The sequence below is a fragment of the Pholcus phalangioides genome, unplaced genomic scaffold, assembly GCF_987345545.1.
Source record: "Pholcus phalangioides strain wild (caught in Gottingen) unplaced genomic scaffold, Ppha-v1.0 ptg000024l_1, whole genome shotgun sequence".
Lineage (NCBI taxonomy): Eukaryota > Metazoa > Arthropoda > Arachnida > Araneae > Pholcidae > Pholcus > Pholcus phalangioides.
Genome location: NW_028301616.1, coordinates 7,993,798 through 8,018,736, shown reverse-complemented (window position 1 = coordinate 8,018,736; position 24,939 = coordinate 7,993,798). Strand labels below are relative to the sequence as shown.

Below are 24,939 nucleotides of genomic sequence, written 5' to 3'. Positions count from 1 at the left end.
TTTTTACCAATCTATACCCCATTAGGCGTGCGTATCATCAGGCCTTCCACTCATAAAAGAAATCAGCCAGCCACGGGGTTCCAAAGGTTGAGAACCACTGACCTAGAGCGTGCGCAAACATGTGAATAACAAAAAGAGTGACCAAGAGCGCGTGCAAGTATGTGAATGACCGAAAAGAATACTCGCAATTGTGTAAATGATCAAAAGAGTGACCTATAAGGCAAGAAACCATGTCAGTGAGCGAGCAAAAGAGTAACTTAGAGCGTGTGCAAGTATGTGAATGACCAAAACAGCGTACAAGCATGTGCGAGTGCCCAAAACAGTGTGCAAGTATGTGAATGACTAAAAGAGTGATTTCTAGAGGGTGAGAGCACGGAAGTGACCAAAAGAATGACTTAGAGACGCAGGTGTACTTGCAGGAGTGCGGGGGAGAGGGAAGCCAAGCAGGTTACAGCACAGGGTGGCGAATTCAAGGAAAGAGTAAAAATTTGTTGAAAGAATAGTTTAAAAAGTTGCAAAATTTGTGTAGCCCACGAGCGTCAAAACCATAAATGCGCTTCTGTGGGTTACACCAAAAAGACTTTCCAAGTAGAATTGCGCATCTTCGTGAAATTTCTAACTTTTACACATTAAAAGCCCAGAAGAATTCCTTACAATGCCCAGACCCAATCTTCCGTAGCTTCAATCCTCTTCTATATTTCACAACCATAAAAATTAGTTGAAAAAATTTATTTTCACAAATACGGATGTATAAATGAGTGCTGTTAGCATATTTTTAATTGAAAAATACATCACGGCAATTTATATATCGGAGTTGATTTTTTTAATTAGCTACAATGGTTAATTAAGAGTAAAATATATTTTTTCCTTTATTTACCAATGACAGGAAAACATCTTGCTCAACAAAGTTTAAAGTTGTTTCCTTGAATTTTGTTTCCAATCCCCTCAGTTTGGAGCGATTATATAAATTCCTGAACGCGTAAAATTACAGCAGCTCTCAAAAAATGACACACACACACGGAATTAACTTTTCGTAAATGGAAAAAATATATGTATTTTACTTACATAGCCGTACTTTCTTTTTGTACTGAAATCACTATAAACGATACACTTTCTAAAATACCAAAAAAAAAAAAAAAAAAAATTGAGAAAATAAATTGCTATACAGTAAAACTTCGATTAACCGTTTCTCGTTTAACCGTCAATTTATGTTATCCAACATCGTCTGGAAAAAAAATGCGGAAAAAACAGCATCAGGTTCTAAGGTCCAAAAAGATTACATCACTGCTATGCTCTGTGCAAATGCCAGCAGCAATCATAGATTACCCCTGATTGTACGTTAATTGGTAAATGCAAAAGACATATGCTTTCAAAAATTTAAATATGAACGCATTGTCTGTGTGCCTAATTATTGCCCAAAAAAGAGCTTGGATAGACCAAACAATATTTTCAGAATGGTTCCGCAACGTTTACGTGCCTCAAGTTGGAGCTCATATGGCCGAAAATCAGTTGCCGCAGGAAGCACTACGATTAATGGACAATGCCCCGACACAATCCTCTTGTGAAGAGTGATGATGGAAAAATAGCATGCCTCCTTCTCCCAGCGAATACAACTCCAGTCATACGGCCTATGGACCAGGGCATAATTCAAAATATGAAGCGACGTGACAGAAAAGCTTTTATTGAAGGCTTGCTTTCATCTGATGATGCTAAAGAATTTTGGAAGAGATACTACATAAAGGACGCTATTTTCAATGATACACTGATCGCCACATCGGCTGACCTTAAATTGAAGTTTGTATTGATCGTCTTTTTTAATTAAATACAATTATGCATGTATTATTCTTTTTTTGAAAGAGTTTTATTTCTTTCTTAGTCCCAAGCCCGAAGTGAAATCACGTTACTGTACATATGTATTAAGAGATTTCTGTTAACCTCTATTCGGTTATCCGTCACAGCCCTGGTCCGGACGGTGACGGTTAATTTTTGAAGTAATTTTGAAGTTTTACTGTAATAGGGGTTTTTTTGTTGACCATGTATTTGCCATGTATATTCAAATATGTGCCAATCATAGAGGGTAAAAATATTTTTCTACGTATAACTTCTCATTTTTCTCAAGAGTTGCTGTAATGGTGGCACCTCACATACTCATTGTGAATATTTCATCGCATCACATAATGTATTATATTCTTCACAATACGTTTCGTATTCTACTTTTTTCTAGTCATAATTTTAATGTAATTTATAGATCATTGAAAATTATCTTCATTATTTTAGCAAGTAAAATCGTTGAGAAAACGGTACATTTACTTGAAAAAAAACGTCGGTATGGCCAAAAAAAAACAAAAAAAAAAATCGGGAAAGTCCCGTAAAATACAGATTGTGTGTTCATCCTAGTTAATAGAGTGCTTTCAATTTCCTAAAATTTAGTTATTTTATTGAGGTACGTATCAACCACAATATATACACTGATATACTGTGAGATTTTCCACTATTCACACACACACACACACATCCCACGAGGAATTTATCCATTCTTGTCTGTAATGATATTCGGCTGACTTCATGCAATGAACGAAAGATTCGAGCGCGGTAGTCCAAGTCGATGAGATACTCGCCTAAAGTATCGAATGTATAGAGATGTCGCGAGTTCGATAACCGATTCGTTATTGTCAGAAACTTCCTGACGCGGAGGCACAACGGAAACAGGTAACATAAGACCACAGAAAAAATGACCACCGATACCATTCGAAATCGGCAGTGCATTGTAAGTCCCGGTATAATTAGCCATCGTGTGCAGAAAATGACCGTGGTGCGACAAAAATTATCTATGATAGAGATTCAAATATTTTTTAAACGTCACACGAATTGGTATGGAATGCGAACAAGGAAATAAAACTTTCAATAAAACTTTCGTGATTCCAATATCGGACACCTGGCATCTGTATGTGATTGGAAAATGCATTTCGATAGGTCATTTCCCGTCAATGAATAAAACCTTCAAAAGTTTAATCGAAACTGACATGGAGTAAATTTCCGGTCTAATTTTTCAAAGTCATTTCCTCGTTAGAACAGGAAAAAATCACGATAACAATAATATTCAAGATCAACTTTTATGACATTTGAAATGCAAATCGGAACATATACGTATATAAATGGGTGGAGACACGCGTTCTGCTGCTGCTGTTCAGTTACGATGTGATGACAGGATAATCAAAAATCTCCATAATTATATCTAATAAACTGGTAATCATTTAAAGAATTGTAGTTGAATCTTATATTCTTTTTTTTTTCGGTTGTTATGTCGTTGTCCTTGCGTGTAAATGATTTGAAATTAATCGACGATACTGATCAGGAACATATATAAACCGTTGCCAGACAACAAACGGACATTGTAAGATACTTACAGCAAAACGTTCACAAGTCAAGATGATCGCTAAGGTAAGTGAAAAAATTGAATTGTTTCTCTTTGCACCATATTTTCTCTACGGATTTTGTATCTGCTATTAATTTACATTTTAAATAATCGATTCCCCCGGCACCTCCTAGAGATAGATATTTTCTTTAGGAGGTGCTGGCTGTAAGAATATCTGTTGATGAGTTTGATCTCAAATGTTTGAGATGTCCATCTCCTTCATACTGTATATTTTTTTACAGTTCAATCCCGTTAAAACGAAATCCAAGAAACCGGAGAAATCACTTCGTTGTAACGAAATTTCGTTATAAAGGAATTCCAGGTTTTAGCGTTGCTCCTATGTAAACGTATCTGGGGAATTAGAAAAGTGTTCGCTAGAACGAGATTTTCGCTATAACGACATTCTTTAAAACGGGATTCGACTGTATATAGTTTTTTTGGTCTTCATTCCTGATGATTTATCTATCATAGATCTACACTTCCGCAAATTCAACACTGGTCTACGTGCCTTTTAGAGAAAAAAGTTTTCATATTGTATATTATCACAAGAGAAAAATCTCGTTCTTACCTCCTTCTTATAGCCTAGTGATAATCACGACAACATGTGGTATGGATAAAAATCCGAAGAAAGAGCTTAGAGACTATCTAATACCTATACAGAATAGATCTTTTTATTTGGCTGAATCTAATTTTACTTCATTTGAATGTGATGAACGTGGTAGAAAAAATATTCAATAAGCGAATCTGTAGAAATGATATTTTCAGAAGTTTGTGCTAATAAATAATTCATTTTTATGGAAAAAAAATTATAGCAACTTATAATTTTGTATTCAATTTTCTTTAATTTCTTATTTTACCACTTTGAAAACGGATTTATCCAAAGAAAATCTGAAATTCGAACTTGGGAAACTCATTTTTATTAATTCCCACACTAAGCTTTCATTAATCCTTCATACACTTTCTTTACAGGTTGCTACCCTTTTCGCTATTGCTGCAGCTGTCAATGCTAGTATCCTCACAGGAAACAGCATCAGCAGCCGCTACCAAGATGTAAGTAAACATACATGTCTCTAGAGTATATATAATTATAGTTTTATTTTTAAGGCTTCCATGGAGTCTTCCTCACCACTTACTCTATTAAGCACTTAATTTATAATCAATACCTGTTCTCATAAACGTCCTGTTACCACTGCAGGGCATCGTTAAATTTGCTGGTTAATATTGCGACAAATAGCCTCATCAATTCTCCTACTGTTAACGTATTATGCACAATTCACACTAGCTATTCATTCAGAGAAGCTAATATTTCCTAAAGAAGATGCTTTAAAAATGACGAATATAAAAATCACCGAATTTTGTATAATTTAAATTCGTTTTGCTGATGAGCTGAATGTAACGTCTGTTTTTACTGGATAAACTGTAATAAAAATGAAATTTTTCTGGAACCAAATTGATAGAATGTTGTAAACTTAATGTAAAAGTGAAAAAACAGGAAATTAATGGACTTCAAAACAGAAAATGACTGACATCGATAGAAAAAATATTTATTTTTCTGATCTTAAAAGCTAATGACGTGAACTAGCTCATTAGCAAGTATCGGGACCGATAAAAAGTTAGCCACGAGGGGAAGAGAAGACAACTTGATTAAGCTTTTCTCAAGTTATTATCAGTTCATTAAACATTAAGCTTTTAAGCAAACATTTATGCTTTTCAATTTATTATGAAGATCTCATTTTTTCCCCCATTTTGGTCAATACATTTAAATGAAAATAGAGCAATTTCTCTCAAAGATATTTTTCTGAATTTCCTTTTACCTACCGTGATTCGCATCGATAATAATTGGTAAAATGTGGAATGCAAATACAAATATTAAAGATATCTTATTTCTTTTCAATTCTTTTTATAATCACCAATATTAATTTCAATAGCAACATACACTCAAATTATTTCTTATATTTTTCAGGGTCTTGGAAATTACGGCTTCAACTACGGAATCGCCGACGGCATGGGAGCGACCAACAGCCGATCTGAGGTCGGAGATGCCCACGGAAACAAGAAGGGATCCTACACCCTGACCGACATCGACGGTAGGGCTCGCCGGGTCGACTATGTTGCTGACGGGCATGGCTTCCGTACATCCATTTCCACCAACGAACAAGGAACCGCTGCCTCTGCCCCAGCTGCCGCTCTCATCAACTCGCCATACGCTGCACCCATGGCACCCGTCGATCTCGCCCACGCTGCCATCGCTGCACCGGCTGTCGTAGCTCCAGCAGCTTTGGGTCACTACGGAGCACCGATCCACATGTCTTCCGTCATCAACCACGCTGCCCCACTTGCAGTTGCGCCTTACGGTGTTGGACATCTTGGTTTGGGATATGGAGCTGGACACCTTGGTCTCGGTTTGGGATATGGAGCTGGACACCTCGGTCTCGGTTTGGGATATGGTGTTGGACATCTTGGTCTAGGATATTGAGCTGGACTCCTCGATGCTAGTCTATTGTAAATTATACCAGAAATAAAAAATTTATTTAATTACCTATTTATGCTCGCAATGTTTTTTATACGTGTTGTATTGAATCTAATATTTTATTATATAAGTTTCTTTAATATGGAATTCGACTAATTACTATGGTGGCATAACGTCATAAAAAAAAAGACGAGGTTTGAAGAAATGGTCCTTCATTATGTGAATAAATAAAATGAACTTGGTCTTTTCTAAGCTGAAATACAGAAACAAAATATATATTTCACTAATCTAAGTTTAATGACGTCATATGCAATCTGTTTTCGACTGATTTTCTGTGAAACACTTCAACTATTAACATTGTGGAGGGGAGAGGATATTTATAATGCATCCAATTTCGTGGATCTCAACCGGAGGCCATGTGGACCTACCTGAGGTCCTGAGATCTCGTATGAGGGGACCAGGAGTGAAAATTAAAAGAACGGGAGCTATAGCTGGTGATCAAAGTGGCCACAAAAAGAGGTGAAAAAATTAAGCTTTCGAATGAAAAAGTTTCATTTCTTTCAGAATCGAGAAAAATTTATTGCCTGTAGAACCAGAGCCATTTTAATGCAATGGACCCGTCCGGGCATGGTCCGGGAACCTCGTGTTTATGTAGGGCTTTCATAATGAGCACTGGTACTATGATTCTCGGACGTTTCTAAATATATAAGCTGTTTACTTACAGCCAAATACAAGGCCCATTATTATCATGGTGTAGGGGGATGGGGAATTTCTAACAATGTTAAGGCAGCCCTTCATAGAACCTCGACAAGAGGAGAATTCACTGAAGCTCATTCTTCCGGATGTCACCCTTCTTTACTAAATTTCTGTTGCCTACAAATTTACTCAAAAAAAATCTAATAAGTAGAAAGAGTTCCACTCCAAGACAGAGACATATTCACGGTTTGGGGAGCTGATTGAACTATAGCGAAGTGAAGCAAGTTCAGAGAATAGGTAGTCAAAAAATATAAGACCAGAACAGGAGGATCGTGGAAAAACTATTGCCGTTAGTTACTACTAACCCAGGAATACGAGAGGATTCCCTGTGTTTCTGGATATAATGGAGGAGTTTCAAAAAACACAGGGGGGGAGGCACGAGAAGCAACTATGCTCCGAAGGGGCCCGTGGGCTAAAGAAGTTAAAAAACACAGTTTTGTGAATCGTTTAATATTCATTCTGAAGATTCGATTCCATTCATAGCATACAAATGTGATAAAAAAAATTATTAGCTCAGTATTTGATGTTATAACAATTCAAATGGTCTCTCTTTAAATTCTGGAAATAATATGTATTTGTTGAGACTGAAAAAGTTTAATATCACTTCAGTCTGATTCTCTTAAGGGCCTTTTTAAAAATTTAATATATTATACGGGGCGTTAAGTTATAAGAAAGTAATAGTTTATATTGAGAGAGCTACTAATGCTCAGTTATGAATAGGGCTCGATTTAAAATGACCGAAAAATCGTGAAATTGCAAACATTTATGACCTAAAAACATAAAAATATGACCTTAAAATACGAAATTATGGTTTTATAATTTTACGCATTATATACCCGTATATATATATGATATCTTATCTTTCAGTAAATGTTTCTTAACTTATTAAATTGAAAACTATACAGCAAATGCATAAATTAATATAAGATTCCCCGAAAGACTGGTTATTTTTGCGAGATGAAGATTACAAGAAATGAAATTCATCTCTGCCCTAACTGGGATTCATACCCCAGTCTCTCGTTTGCCGGACGAGTGCTCTACCAACTAAGCTATGAAAACCGATAGTGTTCCGCCCTTGGAGCGTATATATATGTTGAAAGGCGCCGTACATGGACGGCGGCAGCAATCAACTCATAGCCAACGAATTACATAGGCCAGCAGATGCCGACATGTATGTAGAACTGTCCCCTTGTTAATACAAGATTTCTCAAAAGACGGCTAATTTTTTCGACCTATGTCATTTACGAGCTATTAGTTGCTTGCTGCCGCTGTCCGTGTACGGAGCCTTTAAACATATATAGTCGCTCCAAGGGAGATATATTCTATTGGCTTTTCCATAGCTTGTTGGTAGAGCACTCGTCCGGCAAACGAGAGACTGGGGCTCGAATCCCCGTAGAGGTAGACATGAGTTTTCTTTCTTGTAATCACCATCTCCAAAAATAACCAATGTTTCGAGGAATCTTGTTTTAACAAGTGGAAAGGACAATTCTCTGCATAAATTAACCAAATTTAAAAAAAATTCAAATGATTTTTAATTAAAAACTAACCGACCCAAAATTCAAATGAAAACCACACTTACCTTATGCACAATTACTATTATTTTAGAACGTTCTAGAATCATGTGTGGTTTAGTAGTAGTGACGGAATCGGCTATTACTTGATCACACATTCATCTCGTAAGAATTCTCCTGAGAGATTTCTAACGAATGGGTGCATGTCCAAATGTGTAGTGTACATAACGTAAAGTCTGTTTCTGTCGAATGTGTGTTATGCGTTTTATGAATTGCTGCCACCTGTCTCCTAATTTCAAAAGCAAACAGCTCGAAAGGTTTGTTTCTCTTTCAATTTCATTTATTTATTTATTTTGTTTATTGGATTATGTGTGAATTTTAAATTCACTACGCCGTCAGTGGGGTTCGAACATGGGTCCTCGTGATGCGAGTCCATCACAAGACTCACTACACAACCGCATAGTGGCGTGGGTAAAGGAGGCTTGTATAAAACCAAGTTTACCCTCACTCCTAACGGGGAAGAAAAATTTACGGCTCTGACTTTCGACATGATCAAAATGCATTGAAGTCAAAGATTTCGCGTTTCCAAATCATAAAGATTATAAAAACGTGTTTTGTGCGCCATCCTTGGATCCGCTTCAGAAGCATTCAAGGGGTCGCCGCAAAGAATAAAGTTGTGGCTATCGGAAAGCAAAGGCTTTTTCTTCTTTTTTTTAAAAAGACGTGTTCATTAAAAGTCCATTTAATACACAAGTTCCTTTTGAAGAGTTCTTGCCTTTTTTTATCTTGTTCTTGTTGTTTGATCCGTAGGCATTTTTAGAACAAAATACCGACAGATCAGTCTTTTTCTGCTGATAGATGATCAAAAAATATATGATCAGTTTTTTTCGAAAATTCCTAAAATATGGCAGATTTCTCAAAAATGCTTAAGATATGACCATCGCTCGAAAATGCCCAAAATATGAATTAAAAGCCCAGCTCCAGCAGAAAGTTTTGCGCCATTGATGAGAATTCGATCTAATTTGTTTTATTAAAGTTTTTTACCAAAGTCGCGCTTACTTACTGTTGACAGCGCTTTCGAAACACTTTACGCAGCAGTTGCGCCGGCACGTGGATGGCATGTTCGGCTGCAGATGGTTTTCGTTGGCTTTCTCCGTGAGAAAGGAAAAGGTTTCTCCTAGACAGCAACAAGGCCGACAGCATTTAAAATCCCTGCGTAGTATGTGGTACAAGCAAAATAATCTGCCGGGTCCTGAGTGCTGAGAGTCCAGCCGTTCTCATTGTAAGGATCCAAATTCGAACCCCATTGGTGGCACAGTGGTGTTGTTGATTTCCCAACTTTGAGACGCGAATGTGTGTCGGTCATTAATTTGTGAAAGTCTCTCCTAAGAGAGCACGCAGACCTTCAACATGTACTAACATAATATGAAAATGTAAAACATTTACCATCTTCACCTCAAAATATAGAAGAATTAAATTATGGAAGACAAGTTACAGCACGAGCAGAACATGAAACAAGCGCAACTCGGAAAACCTAAATATGTACTCAGGACACACATTCTGGAATGCACCGATTTGTTAGAAATTCCGCATACGAATGTGTACGAAGTGGTTGTACGTTTACAGATACGTAAGTAGTAGTACTTCCAGAACACATGGCAGGCATTTACTATTAAACCAGACATGCATCTCGTCCATATTCCTCTGTAGAACTTCTAGTGAATTGGTAAATGTTGGAATATGCGTGTACATGTCGTGAACCTAACGTGAAGTTTTTTCTGCGTAATAACTGTTATGTGTAGTGTGCTGCCATCCGCCATAAATTTTTCTAACTATGAATGAAGGGTAATAATTGAATAATTATACCGTTGTAGATAGATAGATAGAACCGCTGACAACCCCGGACCGATGCAAAGCACCTTACTTCCGTTACCTCAAAAGAGGCAGAGTTGTATCGGAAAAGTTAGCAAAAGAAAGGGATTTCGAATACCGTTCTAGACCTGTTGCTCTCTGTGGCGAGAATTTAACGAGGAGATCGGCTTGCATTCGCTCCTCGAAGTTGGGAAACACAGAAAACCAATTTCAGCCTTCCACCACTGTGTTGACGGTGGGGTTTGAACCCGAGTCCTCGCGATGCGAGTCCGTCACTACTAGCACTACATATTTTTCTTTCTTTTTTTTCACTGTAAATTAACTTTAGGGAGGGCCCCACAAAAGATCCCAGCCTGAAGAAGCTTGAAAGGCAGAGGCCGTCAACCTTTTTTAAGTTTCCCTCCTGAAGCCATCATAAAAAAAAGAGCCCTCTCACGGCACGTTTGACATACGAATGCATGAAATCGGGGTGATTTCAATCCATCAACATGCGAGTCCGTCGCGGCTTATGGTGAGGCGATAACACCATAAATCAGAAGGTCAACGAATGCCAGGTTATCGATTTATTTAATCAAAACTTAAATTACAAAAACAGCAACAATTTAATATTGAACGTTAACTGAAATGTATGCGAGTGAATACAAAAGCACAGTCCTTTCTCATCGGCGGCTCTCTCCAGATCGCTTGCTACGCCACCTACGTGATGTAGCAAGCATACACTATTTGCGCAAGTAAACACGTTAGGAAAACGGTACATTTACTTCAAAAAGAACAAAAAAACGTCGGTATGGCCAAAACAAAAACAAAAAAATTCACGGAAGTCCCGTAAAGTCCCGTTTCAGATTATGTGTTAATCTTAATTATGAGCGTGTTCTCAATTACTTAAAATGTAGTTATTTTATTGAAGTACGTATGAACCGCAATACCTACACTGAGATACTGTGAGATTTTTCACTGTTCATCCCACGAGGAATTTATCCATTCTTGTTTGTAATGATATTCGGCTGACTTCATGCAATAAACGATAGATTCGAGCGCGGTAGTCAAAGTCGATAAGATACTGGACTAAAGTATACAGATGTCACGAGTTCGATACCCAATTCGTTATAGTCAGAAACTTATTGACGCGGAGGCACAACAGAAACGTGGAACATATGACCACAGAAAAAAATGGCTACCTCAAGGAGTCCCACACCCAGGGGAGCTCATCAAACTCTCGGTGAGTATGAAAATTTCAAAACTGTCGAGTTACCATTCGGAATCGGCAATGCAAAGTAAGTCCCGGTATAATTAGCCATCGTGTGCAGAAAATGACCGTGGTGCGACAAAAATGATCTATGATAGAGATTCAGATATTTTTTAAACGTCACACGAATTTGTATGGAATGCGAGCAAGGAAATAAAACTGCCATTCCAATATCGGACACCTGGCATCTGTATGTGATTGGAAAATGCATTTCGATAGGTCATTTCCCGTCAATGAATAAAACCTTCAAAAGTTTAATCGAAACTGACATGGAGTAAATTTCCGGTCTAATTTTTCAAAGTCATTTCCTCGTTAGAACAGGAAAAAATCACGATAACAATAATATTCAAGATCAACTTTTATGACATTTGAAATGCAAATCGGTACATATACGTATATAAATGGATGGAGACACGCGTTCTGCTGCTGCTGTTCACTTACGCTGTTATGACAGCATAATCAAAAATCTCCATAATTATATCTAATAAACTGGTAATCATTTAAAGAATTGTAGTTGAATCTTATATTCTTTTTTTTCGGTTGTTATGTCGTTGTCCTTGCGTGTAAATGATTTGAAATTAATCGACGATACTGATCAGGAACATATATAAACCGTTGCCAGACAACAAACGGACATTGTAAGATACTTACAGCAAAACGTTCACAAGTCAAGATGATCGCTAAGGTAAGTGAAAAAATTGAATTGTTTCTCTTTGCAACATATTTTCTCTACGGATTTTGTATCTGCTATTAATTTACATTTTAAATAATCGATTCCCCCGGCACCTCCTAGAGGTAGATATTTTCTCTAGGAGGTGCTGGCTGTAAGAATATCTGTTGATGGCTTTGATCTCAAATGTTTGAGATGTCCATCTCCTTCATGATGTATATTTTTTTATATAGTTTTTTTGGTCTTGATTCTTGATGATTTATCTATCATAGATCTACTCTTCCGCAAATTAAACTCTGGTCTACGTGCCCTTTAGAGAAAATAGTTTGCATATTGTATATTATCACAAGAGCACAAAATCTCGTTCTTACCTCCTTCTTATAGCCTAGTGATAATCACGACAACATGTGGTACGGATAAAAATCCGAAGAAAGAGCTTAGAGACTCTCTAATACCTATGCAGAACAGATCTTTTTATTTGGCTGAATCTAATTTTACTTCATTTGAATCACATGAACGTGGTAGAAAAAAATATTCAATAAGCGAATCTGTAGAAATGATATTTTCAGAAGTTTGTGCTAATAAATAATACATTTTTATGAGAAAAAAAATTATAGCAACTTATAATTTTGTATTCAATTTTCTTTAATTTCTTATTGTACCACTTTGAAAACGGATTTATCCAAAGAAAATCTGAAATTCGAACTTGGGAAACTCATTTTTATTAATTCCCACACTAAGCTTTCATTAATCCTTCATACACTTTCTTTACAGGTTGCTACCCTTTTCGCTATTGCTGCAGCTGTCAATGCTAGTATCCTCACAGGAAACAGCGTCAGCAGCCGCCTCCAGGATGTAAGTAAACATACATGTCTCTACCGTATATATAATTTTAGTTTTTATTTTTAAGACTTCCATGGAGTCTTCCTCACCACTTACTCTATCAGGCACTTAATTTATAATCAATACCTGTTCTCATAAACGTCCTGTTACCACTGCAGGGCATCGTTAAGTTTGCTGGTTAATATTGCGACAAATAACCTCATCAATTATCCTACTGTTAACGTATTATACACAATTCACACTAGCTATTCATTCAGAGCAGCTAATATTTCCTAAAGAAAATTCTTTAAAAAATGACGAATATAAGAAAAAACCGAATTTTGTATTCGTTAAATTCGTTTTGCTGATGAGCAGAATGTAACGTCTGTTTTTACTGGATAAAGTGTAATAAAAATGAATTTTTTCTGAAACCAAATTGATAGAATGTTGTAAACTTAATGTAAAAGTGAAAAAAAAGGAAATTAATGGACTTCAAAACAGAAAGTGATTGACATCGATAGAAAAAATATTTATTTTTCTCATCTTAAAAGCTAATGACGTGAACTAGCTCATTAGCAAGTATCGAGACCGATAAAAAGTTAGCCACAAGGGGAAGAGAAGACAACTTGATTAAGCTTTTCTCAAGTTATTATCAGTTCATTAAACATTAAGCTTTTAAGCAAACATTTATGCTTTTCAATTTATTATGAAAATCTCATTTTTTCCCTCGTTTGGGTCAATATATTCAAATGAAAATAGAACAATTTCTCTCAAAGATATTTTTCTGAATTTCCTTTTACCTACCGTGATTCCCATTGATAATAATTGGTAAAATGTGGAATGGAAATACAAATATGAAAGATATCTTATTTCTTTTCAATTCTTTTTATAATCACCAATATTAGTTTCAATAGCAACATACACTCAAATTATTTCTTATATTTTCCAGGGTCTTGGAAATTACGGCTTCAACTACGGAATCGCTGACGGCATGGGAGCCACCAACAGCCGATCTGAGGTCGGAGATGCCCACGGAAACAAGAAAGGATCCTACACCCTGACCGACATCGACGGTAGGGCTCGCAGGGTCGACTACGTTGCTGATGCTCACGGTTTCCGTACATCCGTTTCCACCAACGAACAAGGAACCGCTGCCTCTGCCCCAGCTGCCGCTCTCATCAACTCGCCATACGCTGCACCCATGGCACCCGTCGATCTCGCCCACGCTGCCATCGCTGCACCGGCCGTCGTAGCTCCAGCAGCTTTGGGTCACTACGGAGCACCCATCCACATGTCTTCCGTCATCAACCATGCTGCCCCACTTGCAGTTGCGCCTTACGGTGTTGGACATCTTGGTTTGGGATATGGAGCTGGACACCTTGGTCTCGGTTTGGGATATGGAGCTGGACACCTCGGTCTCGGTTTGGGACATGGAGTTGGACATCTTGGTCTGGGACATGGAGTTGGACATCTTGGTCTAGGATATTGAGCTGGACTCCTCGATGCTAGTCTATTGTAAATTATACCAGAAATAAAAAATTTATTTAATTGCCTATTTATGCTTGCGATGCTTTTTACATGTGTTGTATTGAATCTCGAAAATTTTATTAAGTTTCTTTAATATGGAATTCGACTAATTACTATGGTGGCATAACGTCATAAAAAAAACAGACGAGGTTTGAAGAAATAGTCCTTCATTATGTGAATAAATAAATTGAACTTGGTCTTTTCTAAGCTGAGAAATACAGAAACAAAATATATAATTCACTAATCTAAGTTTAATGACGTCATATGCAATCTGTTTTCGACTGATTTTCTGTGAAATACTTCAACTATTAACATTGTGGAGGGGAGGGGATATTTAAAATGCATCTAATTCCGTGGTTCTCAACCGGAGGCCATGTGTAGCTACCTGAGGTCCTGAGATCTCCTATGAGGGGACCAGAAGTGAAAATTAAAAAGAACGGGAGCTATAGCTGGTGATCAAAGTGGCCACAAAAAGATGTGAAAAAATTAAGCTTTCGAATGAAAAAGTTTCATTTCTTCCAGAATCGAGAAAAATTTATTTCCTGTTGAACCAGAGCCATCTTAATGCAAGGAACCCGTCCGGGCATGGTCTGGGAACCTCGTGTTTATGTAGGGCTTACATAATGAGCACTGGTACTGTGATTCTCGGAAAATTCTCAATATTCTCAAAATTCTCAATATTCTCAATTCTCAAAATTCTCAATAGCTGTTTACTTACAGCCAAATACGAGGCCTATTATTATCATGGTGAGGGGGGGGGGGGTTGAAGTTCCTACAATGTTAAGGCAGCCCTTCATAGAACCTCGACAAGAGGGGAACTCACTGAAGCTAATTCTTCCGGATGTCACCCTTCTTTACAAAATTTCTGTTGCCTACAAATTTACTCAAAAAAAATCAAATAAGTAGAAAGAGTTCCACTCCAAGACAGAGGCATATTTACGGTTTGGGGAGCTGATTGAACTATAGCGAAGTGAAGCAAGTTCAGAGAATAGGTAGTCAAAAAATATAAGACCAGAACAGGAGGATCGTGGAAAAACTATTGCCGTTAGTTACTACTAACCCAGGAATACGAGAGGATTCCCTGTGTTTCTGGATATAATGGAGGAGTTTCAAAAAACACAGGGGGGGAGGCACGAGAAGCAACTATGCTCCGAAGGGGCCCGTGGGCTAAAGAAGTTAAAAAACACAGTTTTGTGAATCGTTTAATATTCATTCTGAAGATTCGATTCCATTCATAGCATACAAATGTGATAAAAAAAATTATTAGCTCAGTATTTGATGTTATAACAATTCAAACGGTCTCTCTTTAAAAATCAACATTTATGACCTAAAAACATAAAAATATGACCTTAAAATACGAAATTATGGTTTTATAATTTTACGCATTATATACCCGTATATAAATTTTATATCTTGAAATTTTTATCTCCTTCAATTTTATATCTTCTTATGATAAAAAAATATATGATCAGTTTTTTTCGAAAATTCCTAAAATATGACAGATTTCTCAAAAATGCTTAAGATATGCCCATCGCTCGAAAATGCCCAAAATATGACCTAAAAGCCCAGCTTTAGCAGAAAGAGTTTTGCTGCGCCATTGATGCGAATGGCGCCATTGATCGAAAATCGTGAATTCAATCCAAAAATTGGATCGAATTCACATTCCAACGATTCACATTCACGATTTTTCGATCCATCCGCAACTCTGAAAACCTAAATATGTACTCAGGACACACATTCTAGAATATACCGATTTGTTAGAAATTCCGCATACGAATGTGTACGAAGTGGTTGTACGTTTATATATAAGTAGTAGTACTTCTGGAACATATGGCAGGCATTTACTATTAAACCAGACATGCATCTCGTCCATATTCCTCTGCGGAACTTCTAACGAATTGGTAAATGTTGGAATGTGCGTGTACATGTCGTGGACCTAACGTGAAGTTTTTTTCTGCGTAATTACTGTTATGTGTATTGTGCTGTGTAGTGTGTAACGAGGAGATGGGCTTGCATTCGCTCCTCGTAGTTGGGAAACACAGAAAACCAACTTCAGTCTTCCACCACTGTGTTGACGGTGGAGTTTGAACCCGGGTCCTCGCGATGCGAGTCCGTCACTATTAGCACTACATTTTTTTTTCTTTTTTTCACTGCAAATTAACTTTAAGGCGGGCCCCACAAAAGATCCCAGCCTGAAGAAGCTTGAACGGCAGACGTCTTCAACCTTTTTAAAGGTGTCCGCCTGAAGCCGTTATTAAAAAAGAGCACTCTCTCGGCACGTTTGACATACGAATGCATGAAATCAGGATGATTTCAATCCATCAACATGCGAGTCCGTCGCGGCTTATGGTGAGGCGACAACACCATAAATCAGAAGGTCAACGAATGCCAGTTTATCGATTTATTTAATCAAAACTTAAATGAACAAAAATACAGTCGAATCCCGTTTTAACGAATACCGTTATAGCGAAAATCTCGTATTAACAAATACTTTTCTAATCCCCCAAATAGTTTTACATAGGAACAATGCTAGGTTACCTGGAATTCCTTTATAACGAAATTTCGTTTTAACTAAGTGATCCCTCCGGTCTCTTGGCGTTCGTTATAACGGGATTCGACTGTAGCAACAATTTAATATTGAACATTAAGTGAAATGTATGCGAGTGAATACAAAAGCACAGTCCTTTCATCGGCGATCTCTCTCCCGATCACTTGTTGCGCCATCTACGTGATGTCGTCTTATTAGCATGTGTATACGCCATAGACTATCACAAGCATTTACTAAAAAAAAGCTTTACCATGGTACACAACACCCCCCGCCTATGACACATTCCGACGAGTGCCAATTCATTAGAAGTTTTTAAAGGAAATATTCACGAGATGCAACTTGATATTTAGCAGTAGTGTGTAGACGCAACAATATAAGCTTTAGTATGGGCCTATAGGCTAGCTGATCAAATAAGTAACGCGTGTTAAACGACAAACTGAGTGGAATGCGGAGCTCTACTCACATCCCGTATCTCTTTCTCTCAACAGGATGTTTCTGCAGCAGTTAATTTAATAACACCTCAAATGCTACTAAACACTTGGCAAGCGATCGAGTACCGTTCGGACGCCTATAAAGCCACTAAAGGTTGCCACATTGTAATCGCAGTTAACCCGCAAATGAACGTGAGACCCTTCTCAATGATAACTGTTTTGGTGCACACCACACTTTTTCACATCAATAGTATAAATTTTTATTGATTTTTATGGGCTTTTCGCCCACCCTGTATTATCAGACAAGTAACAAATTTATAACTGTATCCAAATCGGTGTTCTTCAATCTTTTTCTATTTCGAACCGGTGATAATAAGTGACCAATTTCTCGGAACGGTATAAAAAAGAATACAAGGCAAAAATTATATTTTTTACCGGCCGAAAAAAAAAAATAATACTAGGAAACTTCCTAAAGCATACCGACACATTACATTCCATCATAGCAAAAACATCGTTGAACTGGAAAGAAGTACTGCTGCCATCTATCAAATAAAACTAAAAACGTATTTGTTAAATTCTCCAATGAAATTGGTTGGTGATTTTCAAGTGTTATGTAGCATAAAAAAGAAAGTTAATGTTGAGACACCCTATATATCTTTTTTATTTTTATGCTGCACAGTGGTGTAAAATGTATTTTCTATACTACCGGTTACTGTGTTTTTATGGGGGGAAAATCATTTCCCTTGGACATCTGCTGCCATCTATGAAATAAAAACGAAACTATTTGATATAATTCCTCGAGTAAAATTGGTTATTTGTTCGTATATGGTTGATATGTCTTTACGTTTTTCACAAAAATAATTCTGCGGCAAACAGAAAAATATAGAAAACGAAATTTTTTGACGCGTGAGATTTAAATTGGAATACAGCATGAAAATGAGTAATATATGGTACCGTATCGCATATTGTTCATTTTCATGCTGTATACCGGTTCAAAATCAACAACCACTTTCACTTGAAGTATTTGTAACAGATAGTTTTGATTTTGTTTGGCAAGTGGCAGCAGAGGTTCCAATATATACCCGGCGCAGCCAATATATACTTTGCCGCTGTGGTGGTCGAGTGGTTATAGTGACGGACTCGTGATGCGAGGATCCGGGTTCGAACCCCACAGTGGTGGTCGGCTGAAGTTGGTTTTCTGTGGTTCCCAACTTCAAGGCGCGAATGCGAGCCCATCTCCCCTTTAAAAAGTCTCGCCACAGAGAGCAACAGGCCTACAACGTTACAAATATTCAATCATTACACTTCACTCACAATTTAAAGTATAGATGGCAGTACTGAAATATCATACACAACACTAGCTACACACTCAGACTGTTAGGTGTTGTTCCAGACTCTGTCACGAAGCTGGGCTGGAAGAGATCTCGGCAACGGGATAAGTCCGGTGGCAGAGACCCTGGCGTTCATTCAGCAGAGGTTCCAGCATTCAAGCAATATCTATGCACATTTCACTTCTATACAAAAATAGCGGAACAGGAAAGCGAATAAAATTCGAAGTCATATATAATATTCGTCAGTGTTTACTGATACATAATATGTAGTGAATTATGAATTTAATTCTCAATAAATACATTGAAGGTGACGAATACATGATATGAATACAGTCGGTCCTCGGTATTCGTGGTATTCGTATTCGCGGTCTTTTTCCCAGTTTCCTAGAAAAAAAAACCGTTGCAGTGCTAATTCTTGCATTGGAACAAAATGTAAACTGTCGGTTGTTAATTGAATGTTTTCAAAAACCCACTTATAAAGGTTCTTCTAGCAGAACAATCGAAACGACTATCGAAATATCAGCTTCATTGCTTTGGTTTCCCGTTATGACGGCTACAATCACATATTATCAACTCGAAATTGTATCAACAGTTGCTATAGCTTCACTTGCTACTACGTAGCCGTGGTACCAGACATCTTTCGCGTAGAAAGTACTGTGTTAGATGCCTAGGAAACAAAACTTTATGGTTTAAGTTATTCATGGATTTTCCGTATTCGCGCGCGATGAGCCCAGGAACGTAACCCCTCCACGAATACCGAGGGACGACTGTACTTGTGCGTAAATAAAACTTGCAGTATAATTTATAAATTATTCAAAATTATCTTTATTCACTATATAAGTAAGTAAAAACGTTGAAAAAACGGTACATTTACTTACTCAATAGTGGACAAAGATTAATTGTAAAAAAAAACGCCACGATAGCCAAAAAAAAGGGACATGTCCTGCAAAATACAGATCATGTGTTCATCCTAGTAGTAATGAGAGTACAATCACCTAAAGTGTAGTGATTTTATTGAAGTCTATGAACCACATAGTGTGCTGTACCTGAACTAATCTACTTTGTACAAAGATTTTAGCAATTTGTTACTCTTCAGCTTACAATGAATTTATCCACTCTTGTCTGTGGTGGTTTCGACACGTCGGCGGACTTCCTGTAACAAATTATAAATTCAGATTTTTTTTAAACAACGTCACACGAATTTGAATGGAATGCGAGCAAAGATATGCAATAATCATTCCAGTATCACTCACTTAGTTCCGGCCCATGGTTAAAATAAACATTTCGAAAGGTCATTTCCCATCAATGAATGAAATCCCTTCAAAACTAATCAATATGATGTCAACATTAAAACGAAGATCAAGTAAATTTCCGGTCTCATTTCAAAGTCATTTTCTCATTAGAATAGAGGAAAGAGAGTTACGATAACAATTCAAGATCAACTTTTATGATATTTGAAATGCAAATCGGAGCGTATACGTAAATGGGTGGAGACACGCATTCTGCTGCGGCCGCTCACTTACGCTATAATAACGGGATACATTCAAGAATCTACATGTAATTATCTCTATTAATCCAGTAACAATTTAAAGAATTGTCGTTGAATCTTATCTTATTGTTTTCGGTTGTTATGTCGTTGTCCTTGCGTCCAAATGGTTAGAAATAAATTGACGTTACTGATCCGGATCATATATAAGCCGTTGCCAGACACCAAACAGAACATTGTAAGATACTTACAGCAAAACATTCACAAGTCAAGATGATCGCTAAGGTAAGTGAGGAATAGCATTGAATCTTTAATACCGTATTTTGCCGGGGAATGGAATTCACTATAGAAGTACATTTTAAATGATATAATCACTGTACATAATCTGTGTGTTATTTATCAGGATTTCGAGCAGCCTGTCACTTTGTTCTCGTGCTAGCTATCAATTAAATCCTCTTCAGTTGTCAATCACAGATAAAAAAAAACTCTTCCTTAAATTAAACTCTGGTCCATGTGCTTTTAAAGCTACTGCCTGCCTCCAAATGACGAATTTCTCAAATAAGTTTTGAAACTGATTTTATGTGTCAATTTGAAAGTGCAGTTATTCTATGATCCTCAAAACCGTTTTGTTTTTATCTCTACAATAACTGGAAGCAAACTTATTGCCACTTAAGTAAAATGAATTTAATCATCTAAATCCGATAGTGAAATCTTTGAATACGTTTCCTGAAGATTTGTGGTTTTTTTAACTTCATGAAAACCTTCATAGCTGAAGTATTTTTTAAAATATCTCGAAAGAAACTCTTTTCCACTGTATTTTACACAGTTCTGGCTCTGCGATGAACTAAAATCTGAGCAATACGTTTGAAACTTCTAGAGTTACGGTATTTTGTATTGAAAATATCAAGTATGTCGTATCCGAACAAAACCAAATTCGTTTTATCCAAATAACTTAAAAAAAGGTACCTGAAGGCAGGCAGAAAAGCGTATGTACTTACTGTATTATTGCTTATACGCAATTATGTTACCATCTTTAAATAATGATCCTTGAATTTCTTATTCTACCAATTCGAAAACGGAAATGAATTTTTCTCTATGGATTTGTCCAAAAAAATTTGTATTTATAATTCGAACTTGGAAATGAAACTTATTATTTAATAATTTCAATTAATTCAGTGTTAATCCATAGTGCATTTTTCTACAGGTAGCTATCCTTTTCGCAGTAGCTGCAGCTGTCAATGCTAACATCCTCACCGGAAACAGTATCAGCAGTCGCCACCAGGATGTAAGTACCCATACAGTCTTTAAGCTATATAATTTTTGCTAAGAAGACTTATATGAAGTCTTCCTGATCAACTTACTCTATGAAGCGCTTAGTTTATAATGAATACCTGTTCTCGTAAATGTCTTGATACCACAGCAAAGCATCGTTAAATTTCCTGGTTTATAATTCCGACAACAACCCCAAAAATTATTATACGAGTATTATTATTAATTATTATTATACGAGTATTATTATTAATTATTATTATACGAGTATTATTATTAATTATTATACGAGTATTATTATTAATTATTATTATACGAGTATTATTATTAATTATTATTATACGAGTATTATTATTATTGTGTATATATTGTTTATAATTTGTATTAATTGCATTTTTAATTGGGTTGCTGTATTTTTGAAATATATGACATCCATATTTTTATCTGGACCTTTTTATCAGCCACCTCGGTGGGCATTTTGCCTGTTGTGGCGTTGTATTTGTATTATTATTTTACGAGTATTATTATTAACTATTATTATACGAGTATTATTATTAACCATTATTATACGAGTATTATTATTAATTATTATTATACGTACTATTAATGCATCATAAGCTATTCACAGTAACTATTCATTGAAAGAGCTAAAATTTTTTTAATTCAATGTTTTTAATAAAAAATAACAAACCACAAAACATCAACGAATTTTGCGTGGTTTAAATTAATTAAAAAAATCATTTTTTATTTAAAAAAAATATTTCTGAAACAAAATTGATAGAATATTGTAAACTTACTGTAAAAGTAAGATAACCAAAATTAATGGACTTCAAGACAGGAAGCGATTGACCACGAATAGGAAAAAAAGCAATATTTATTTTTCTGGTTTTGAAAGCTGATGACATTAAAATAGTTCATTAGCAAGTATCGTAATTAGACAACAAGTCAGCCACGAGAAAAAGATAAGACACTATAATTAATCTTTCAATCGAGATTAACTACCGGTTTATTAAACATTAAGTGCAACTGCTTTTCGATTAATTACGAAGATCCCATTTTTCATGATAATGATTGATAAGTTTAAATGGAAAATAGCATTATCTCTCAATAATATTTTTGCAAGAACTTGTTAACGCAACATAGTTCTCGTTGTTGAAAAAAATACTAATAATATGTAATTGGTAAAATATATGAGATACAGCTATCTTTTCTAGTTACTGAAACTACACACTTTCAATAGCAACATACACTCAAATTATTTCTTATATTTCCCAGGGTTTTGGAAATTACGGCTTCAACTACGGAATCGCCGACGGCATGGGAGCCACCAACAGCCGATCTGAGGTCGGAGACGCCCACGGAAACAAAAAAGGATCCTACACCCTGACCGACATCGACGGTAGGGCTCGCAGGGTCGACTACGTTGCTGATGCTCATGGTTTCCGTACATCCGTTTCCACCAACGAACAAGGAACAGCTGCCTCAGCTCCAGCTGCCGCTCTCATCAACTCGCCATACGCTGCACCAATGGCACCCGTCGATCTCGCCCACGCTGCCATCGCTGCACCGGCTGTCGTAGATCCAGCAGCTCTGGGTCACTATGGAGCCCCGTTCGCTATGTCTTCAGTCATCAACCATGCTTCTCCCGTCGCTGCTCCACTCGCAGTTGCACATTACGGTGCTGGGCACCTCGGTCTTGGTTTGGGATATGGCGTTGGACATCTCGGTCTAGGATATTGAGAGGAAATCTACTCTAGTCTCTTGTAAATTAAACCACAGAAATAAAAAATTATTTAATTACCCACATTTCAGTTCACTAGTTTTCTATGCTTGTTACTTTTCACTTACACACACACATCTCTCTTCAAAATATTTCTTATTATTATGTCTCATTTTCCTCAATTTGAAATTCCACTAATTGCACTATGGTTGCGTAAAATCGTCGAAATACTAAGCTCGCCGTGAAATTCGAAGAAATATGCAATTTTCATATCCATAATTAAAACAAACAGACGTAAGAAAACAGGCGAAATTAATTACTTATTGTTTTTTTTAATTGTTGAGATGAAACTCTACTTAACGCCGGTCTTATGTAAATGCTTCATGTATTTACCAATTCATATATAAGACCTATCAAACACCAGTATATTCTAATTTTCTTGGATGCAAGGAAATACAATTATCAAGTAAAACTTGAAAAATATATAATGCATCGAAAATCAGTTCAAAAGATAAAATTAATCTGACGCCAAACAAAAGTGAAGTGTAGATAACAATAAAAGGATGTGATGACAAAAAATTTAGAAAATTGAAGTATAAAATATTCTACAGATATACAACCGAACTTTGTTAATTCGAAGTCCAAAGTCACTGGAAAAAAGTTCGGGTTTCTAATTAATCTATCCTGTATCCGTAAAATGACTAAAAATTGTAGTGTAGTCATCAATACCCACAAAGAGCATTAATCACCATAACGTTTAATACGTTTAATAACGCAATAATCACCACATTTTAATAATTAAAATTTAATGCCATCAGTTCCGAAAATATTTTACAAATTTCATTATTTATAATCATAATAATTAGTCTTAGCTGCTGCATTATTTTACTGTTCTACAAAAGGCATCGCAGCAGAATTTATTGACCACGGGCTCGACGTAAAATTGTCAAACATGGTGTTTTCCTATAGGCCTACTGACAACTAAAATTTCAAATACTCACTCGTATAAGTCAAACACTTTTGTTGGATTCATTCATAACGAATAACCTTTTTAGAAACCCTTATGTTATACCGGCGAGCTATGACATCTGGGAGAGCAAATTGAGGCACCGTCTATCGGTGGTCGCCTCAGGTTCGATAGGGAAAGAACTCAAACCAACGGTCGGTACTCTAACCCAGTGGTTCTCAACCGGGGGCCTCCAGGATATTCCAGGGGGTCATGGAGGAAAATATCGCAAAAGGGGGAGCCATGGCTGCTGATAATGGGACCACAAAGAAATTTATTAAGAGTGACCAAAAAAATTTAATTTCAAACAAAATGCATAGAATATTTTTGTCACAATTTTTCGCCTCTATTTTAGTAACATTAACATAAAGATTTGATTGATTTTCCAACACCGAGCATAAGGATCTGAGTAGTTGAAAGATATACTTGAAGTATCAAATATTTTAAGAGTTTCACACGAAAAAAACCACAAGGACATTTTTTTGTGTGTTTATCCAATTTTTCATAAGTAGGGCTTTGATTTTTATGGCCTAAAGATGAAACGTCGTTGCTGATACGTTATTAGCAACTACGTTTCTTCTTAAGTCATCAAAATCAGAGTCCTAGTCATAAGCTTGTGTTATCAATAATTATAAGGTTTCGAGATGAATGTATTTATATATACAGTGTCACTTTTTAATAACAGTGATTGACAGTAACATTTATTTGAAGACAACCAACCAAAAACTGCGTTAAATGCGGATAAAATTATTTTGTTAGCATCAGGAGAGACAGGGCTACACTTTGTAATTGGGTTTTTGAGCACACGGTGTCCGTATAAAAAGTTAACATTTTTATTTTAATAACTATGCAACTCTTT

General features: G+C 36.5%; 3 protein-coding genes across 3 annotated transcripts; all 3 read left to right on the top strand.

The window, feature by feature from the left end:
* The first annotated feature begins 3,429 nt into the window (after positions 1–3,429).
* LOC149068675 (uncharacterized) lies at positions 3,430–5,891 on the top strand. The gene is made up of 3 exons (XM_089250844.1): positions 3,430–3,441; positions 4,385–4,465; positions 5,379–5,891. Exons 1-3 carry the CDS (start codon positions 3,430–3,432, stop codon positions 5,889–5,891), a joined length of 606 nt encoding a protein of 201 aa, XP_089106970.1.
* A 6,052-nt stretch (positions 5,892–11,943) lies between these two features.
* On the top strand, positions 11,944–14,251 carry LOC149068674 (uncharacterized). Its single transcript, XM_089250809.1, has 3 exons — positions 11,944–11,955; positions 12,715–12,795; positions 13,712–14,251. Exons 1-3 carry the CDS (start codon positions 11,944–11,946, stop codon positions 14,249–14,251), a joined length of 633 nt encoding a protein of 210 aa, XP_089106935.1.
* Positions 14,252–20,358: 6,107 nt separating this feature from the next.
* LOC149068673 (adult-specific rigid cuticular protein 15.7-like) lies at positions 20,359–23,094 on the top strand. Its single transcript, XM_089250781.1, has 3 exons — positions 20,359–20,370; positions 21,290–21,370; positions 22,630–23,094. Exons 1-3 carry the CDS (start codon positions 20,359–20,361, stop codon positions 23,092–23,094), a joined length of 558 nt encoding a protein of 185 aa, XP_089106907.1.
* Positions 23,095–24,939: the final 1,845 nt, after the last annotated feature.

Coding starts and splice junctions, on each gene's coding strand:
- LOC149068673 (XM_089250781.1), top strand. Junction 21,371..22,629: donor TCAGCAGTCGCCACCAGGAT/GTAAGTACCCAT, acceptor TATATTTCCCAG/GGTTTTGGAAATTACGGCTT.
- LOC149068675 (XM_089250844.1), top strand. Junction 4,466..5,378: donor TCAGCAGCCGCTACCAAGAT/GTAAGTAAACAT, acceptor TATATTTTTCAG/GGTCTTGGAAATTACGGCTT.
- LOC149068674 (XM_089250809.1), top strand. Junction 12,796..13,711: donor TCAGCAGCCGCCTCCAGGAT/GTAAGTAAACAT, acceptor TATATTTTCCAG/GGTCTTGGAAATTACGGCTT.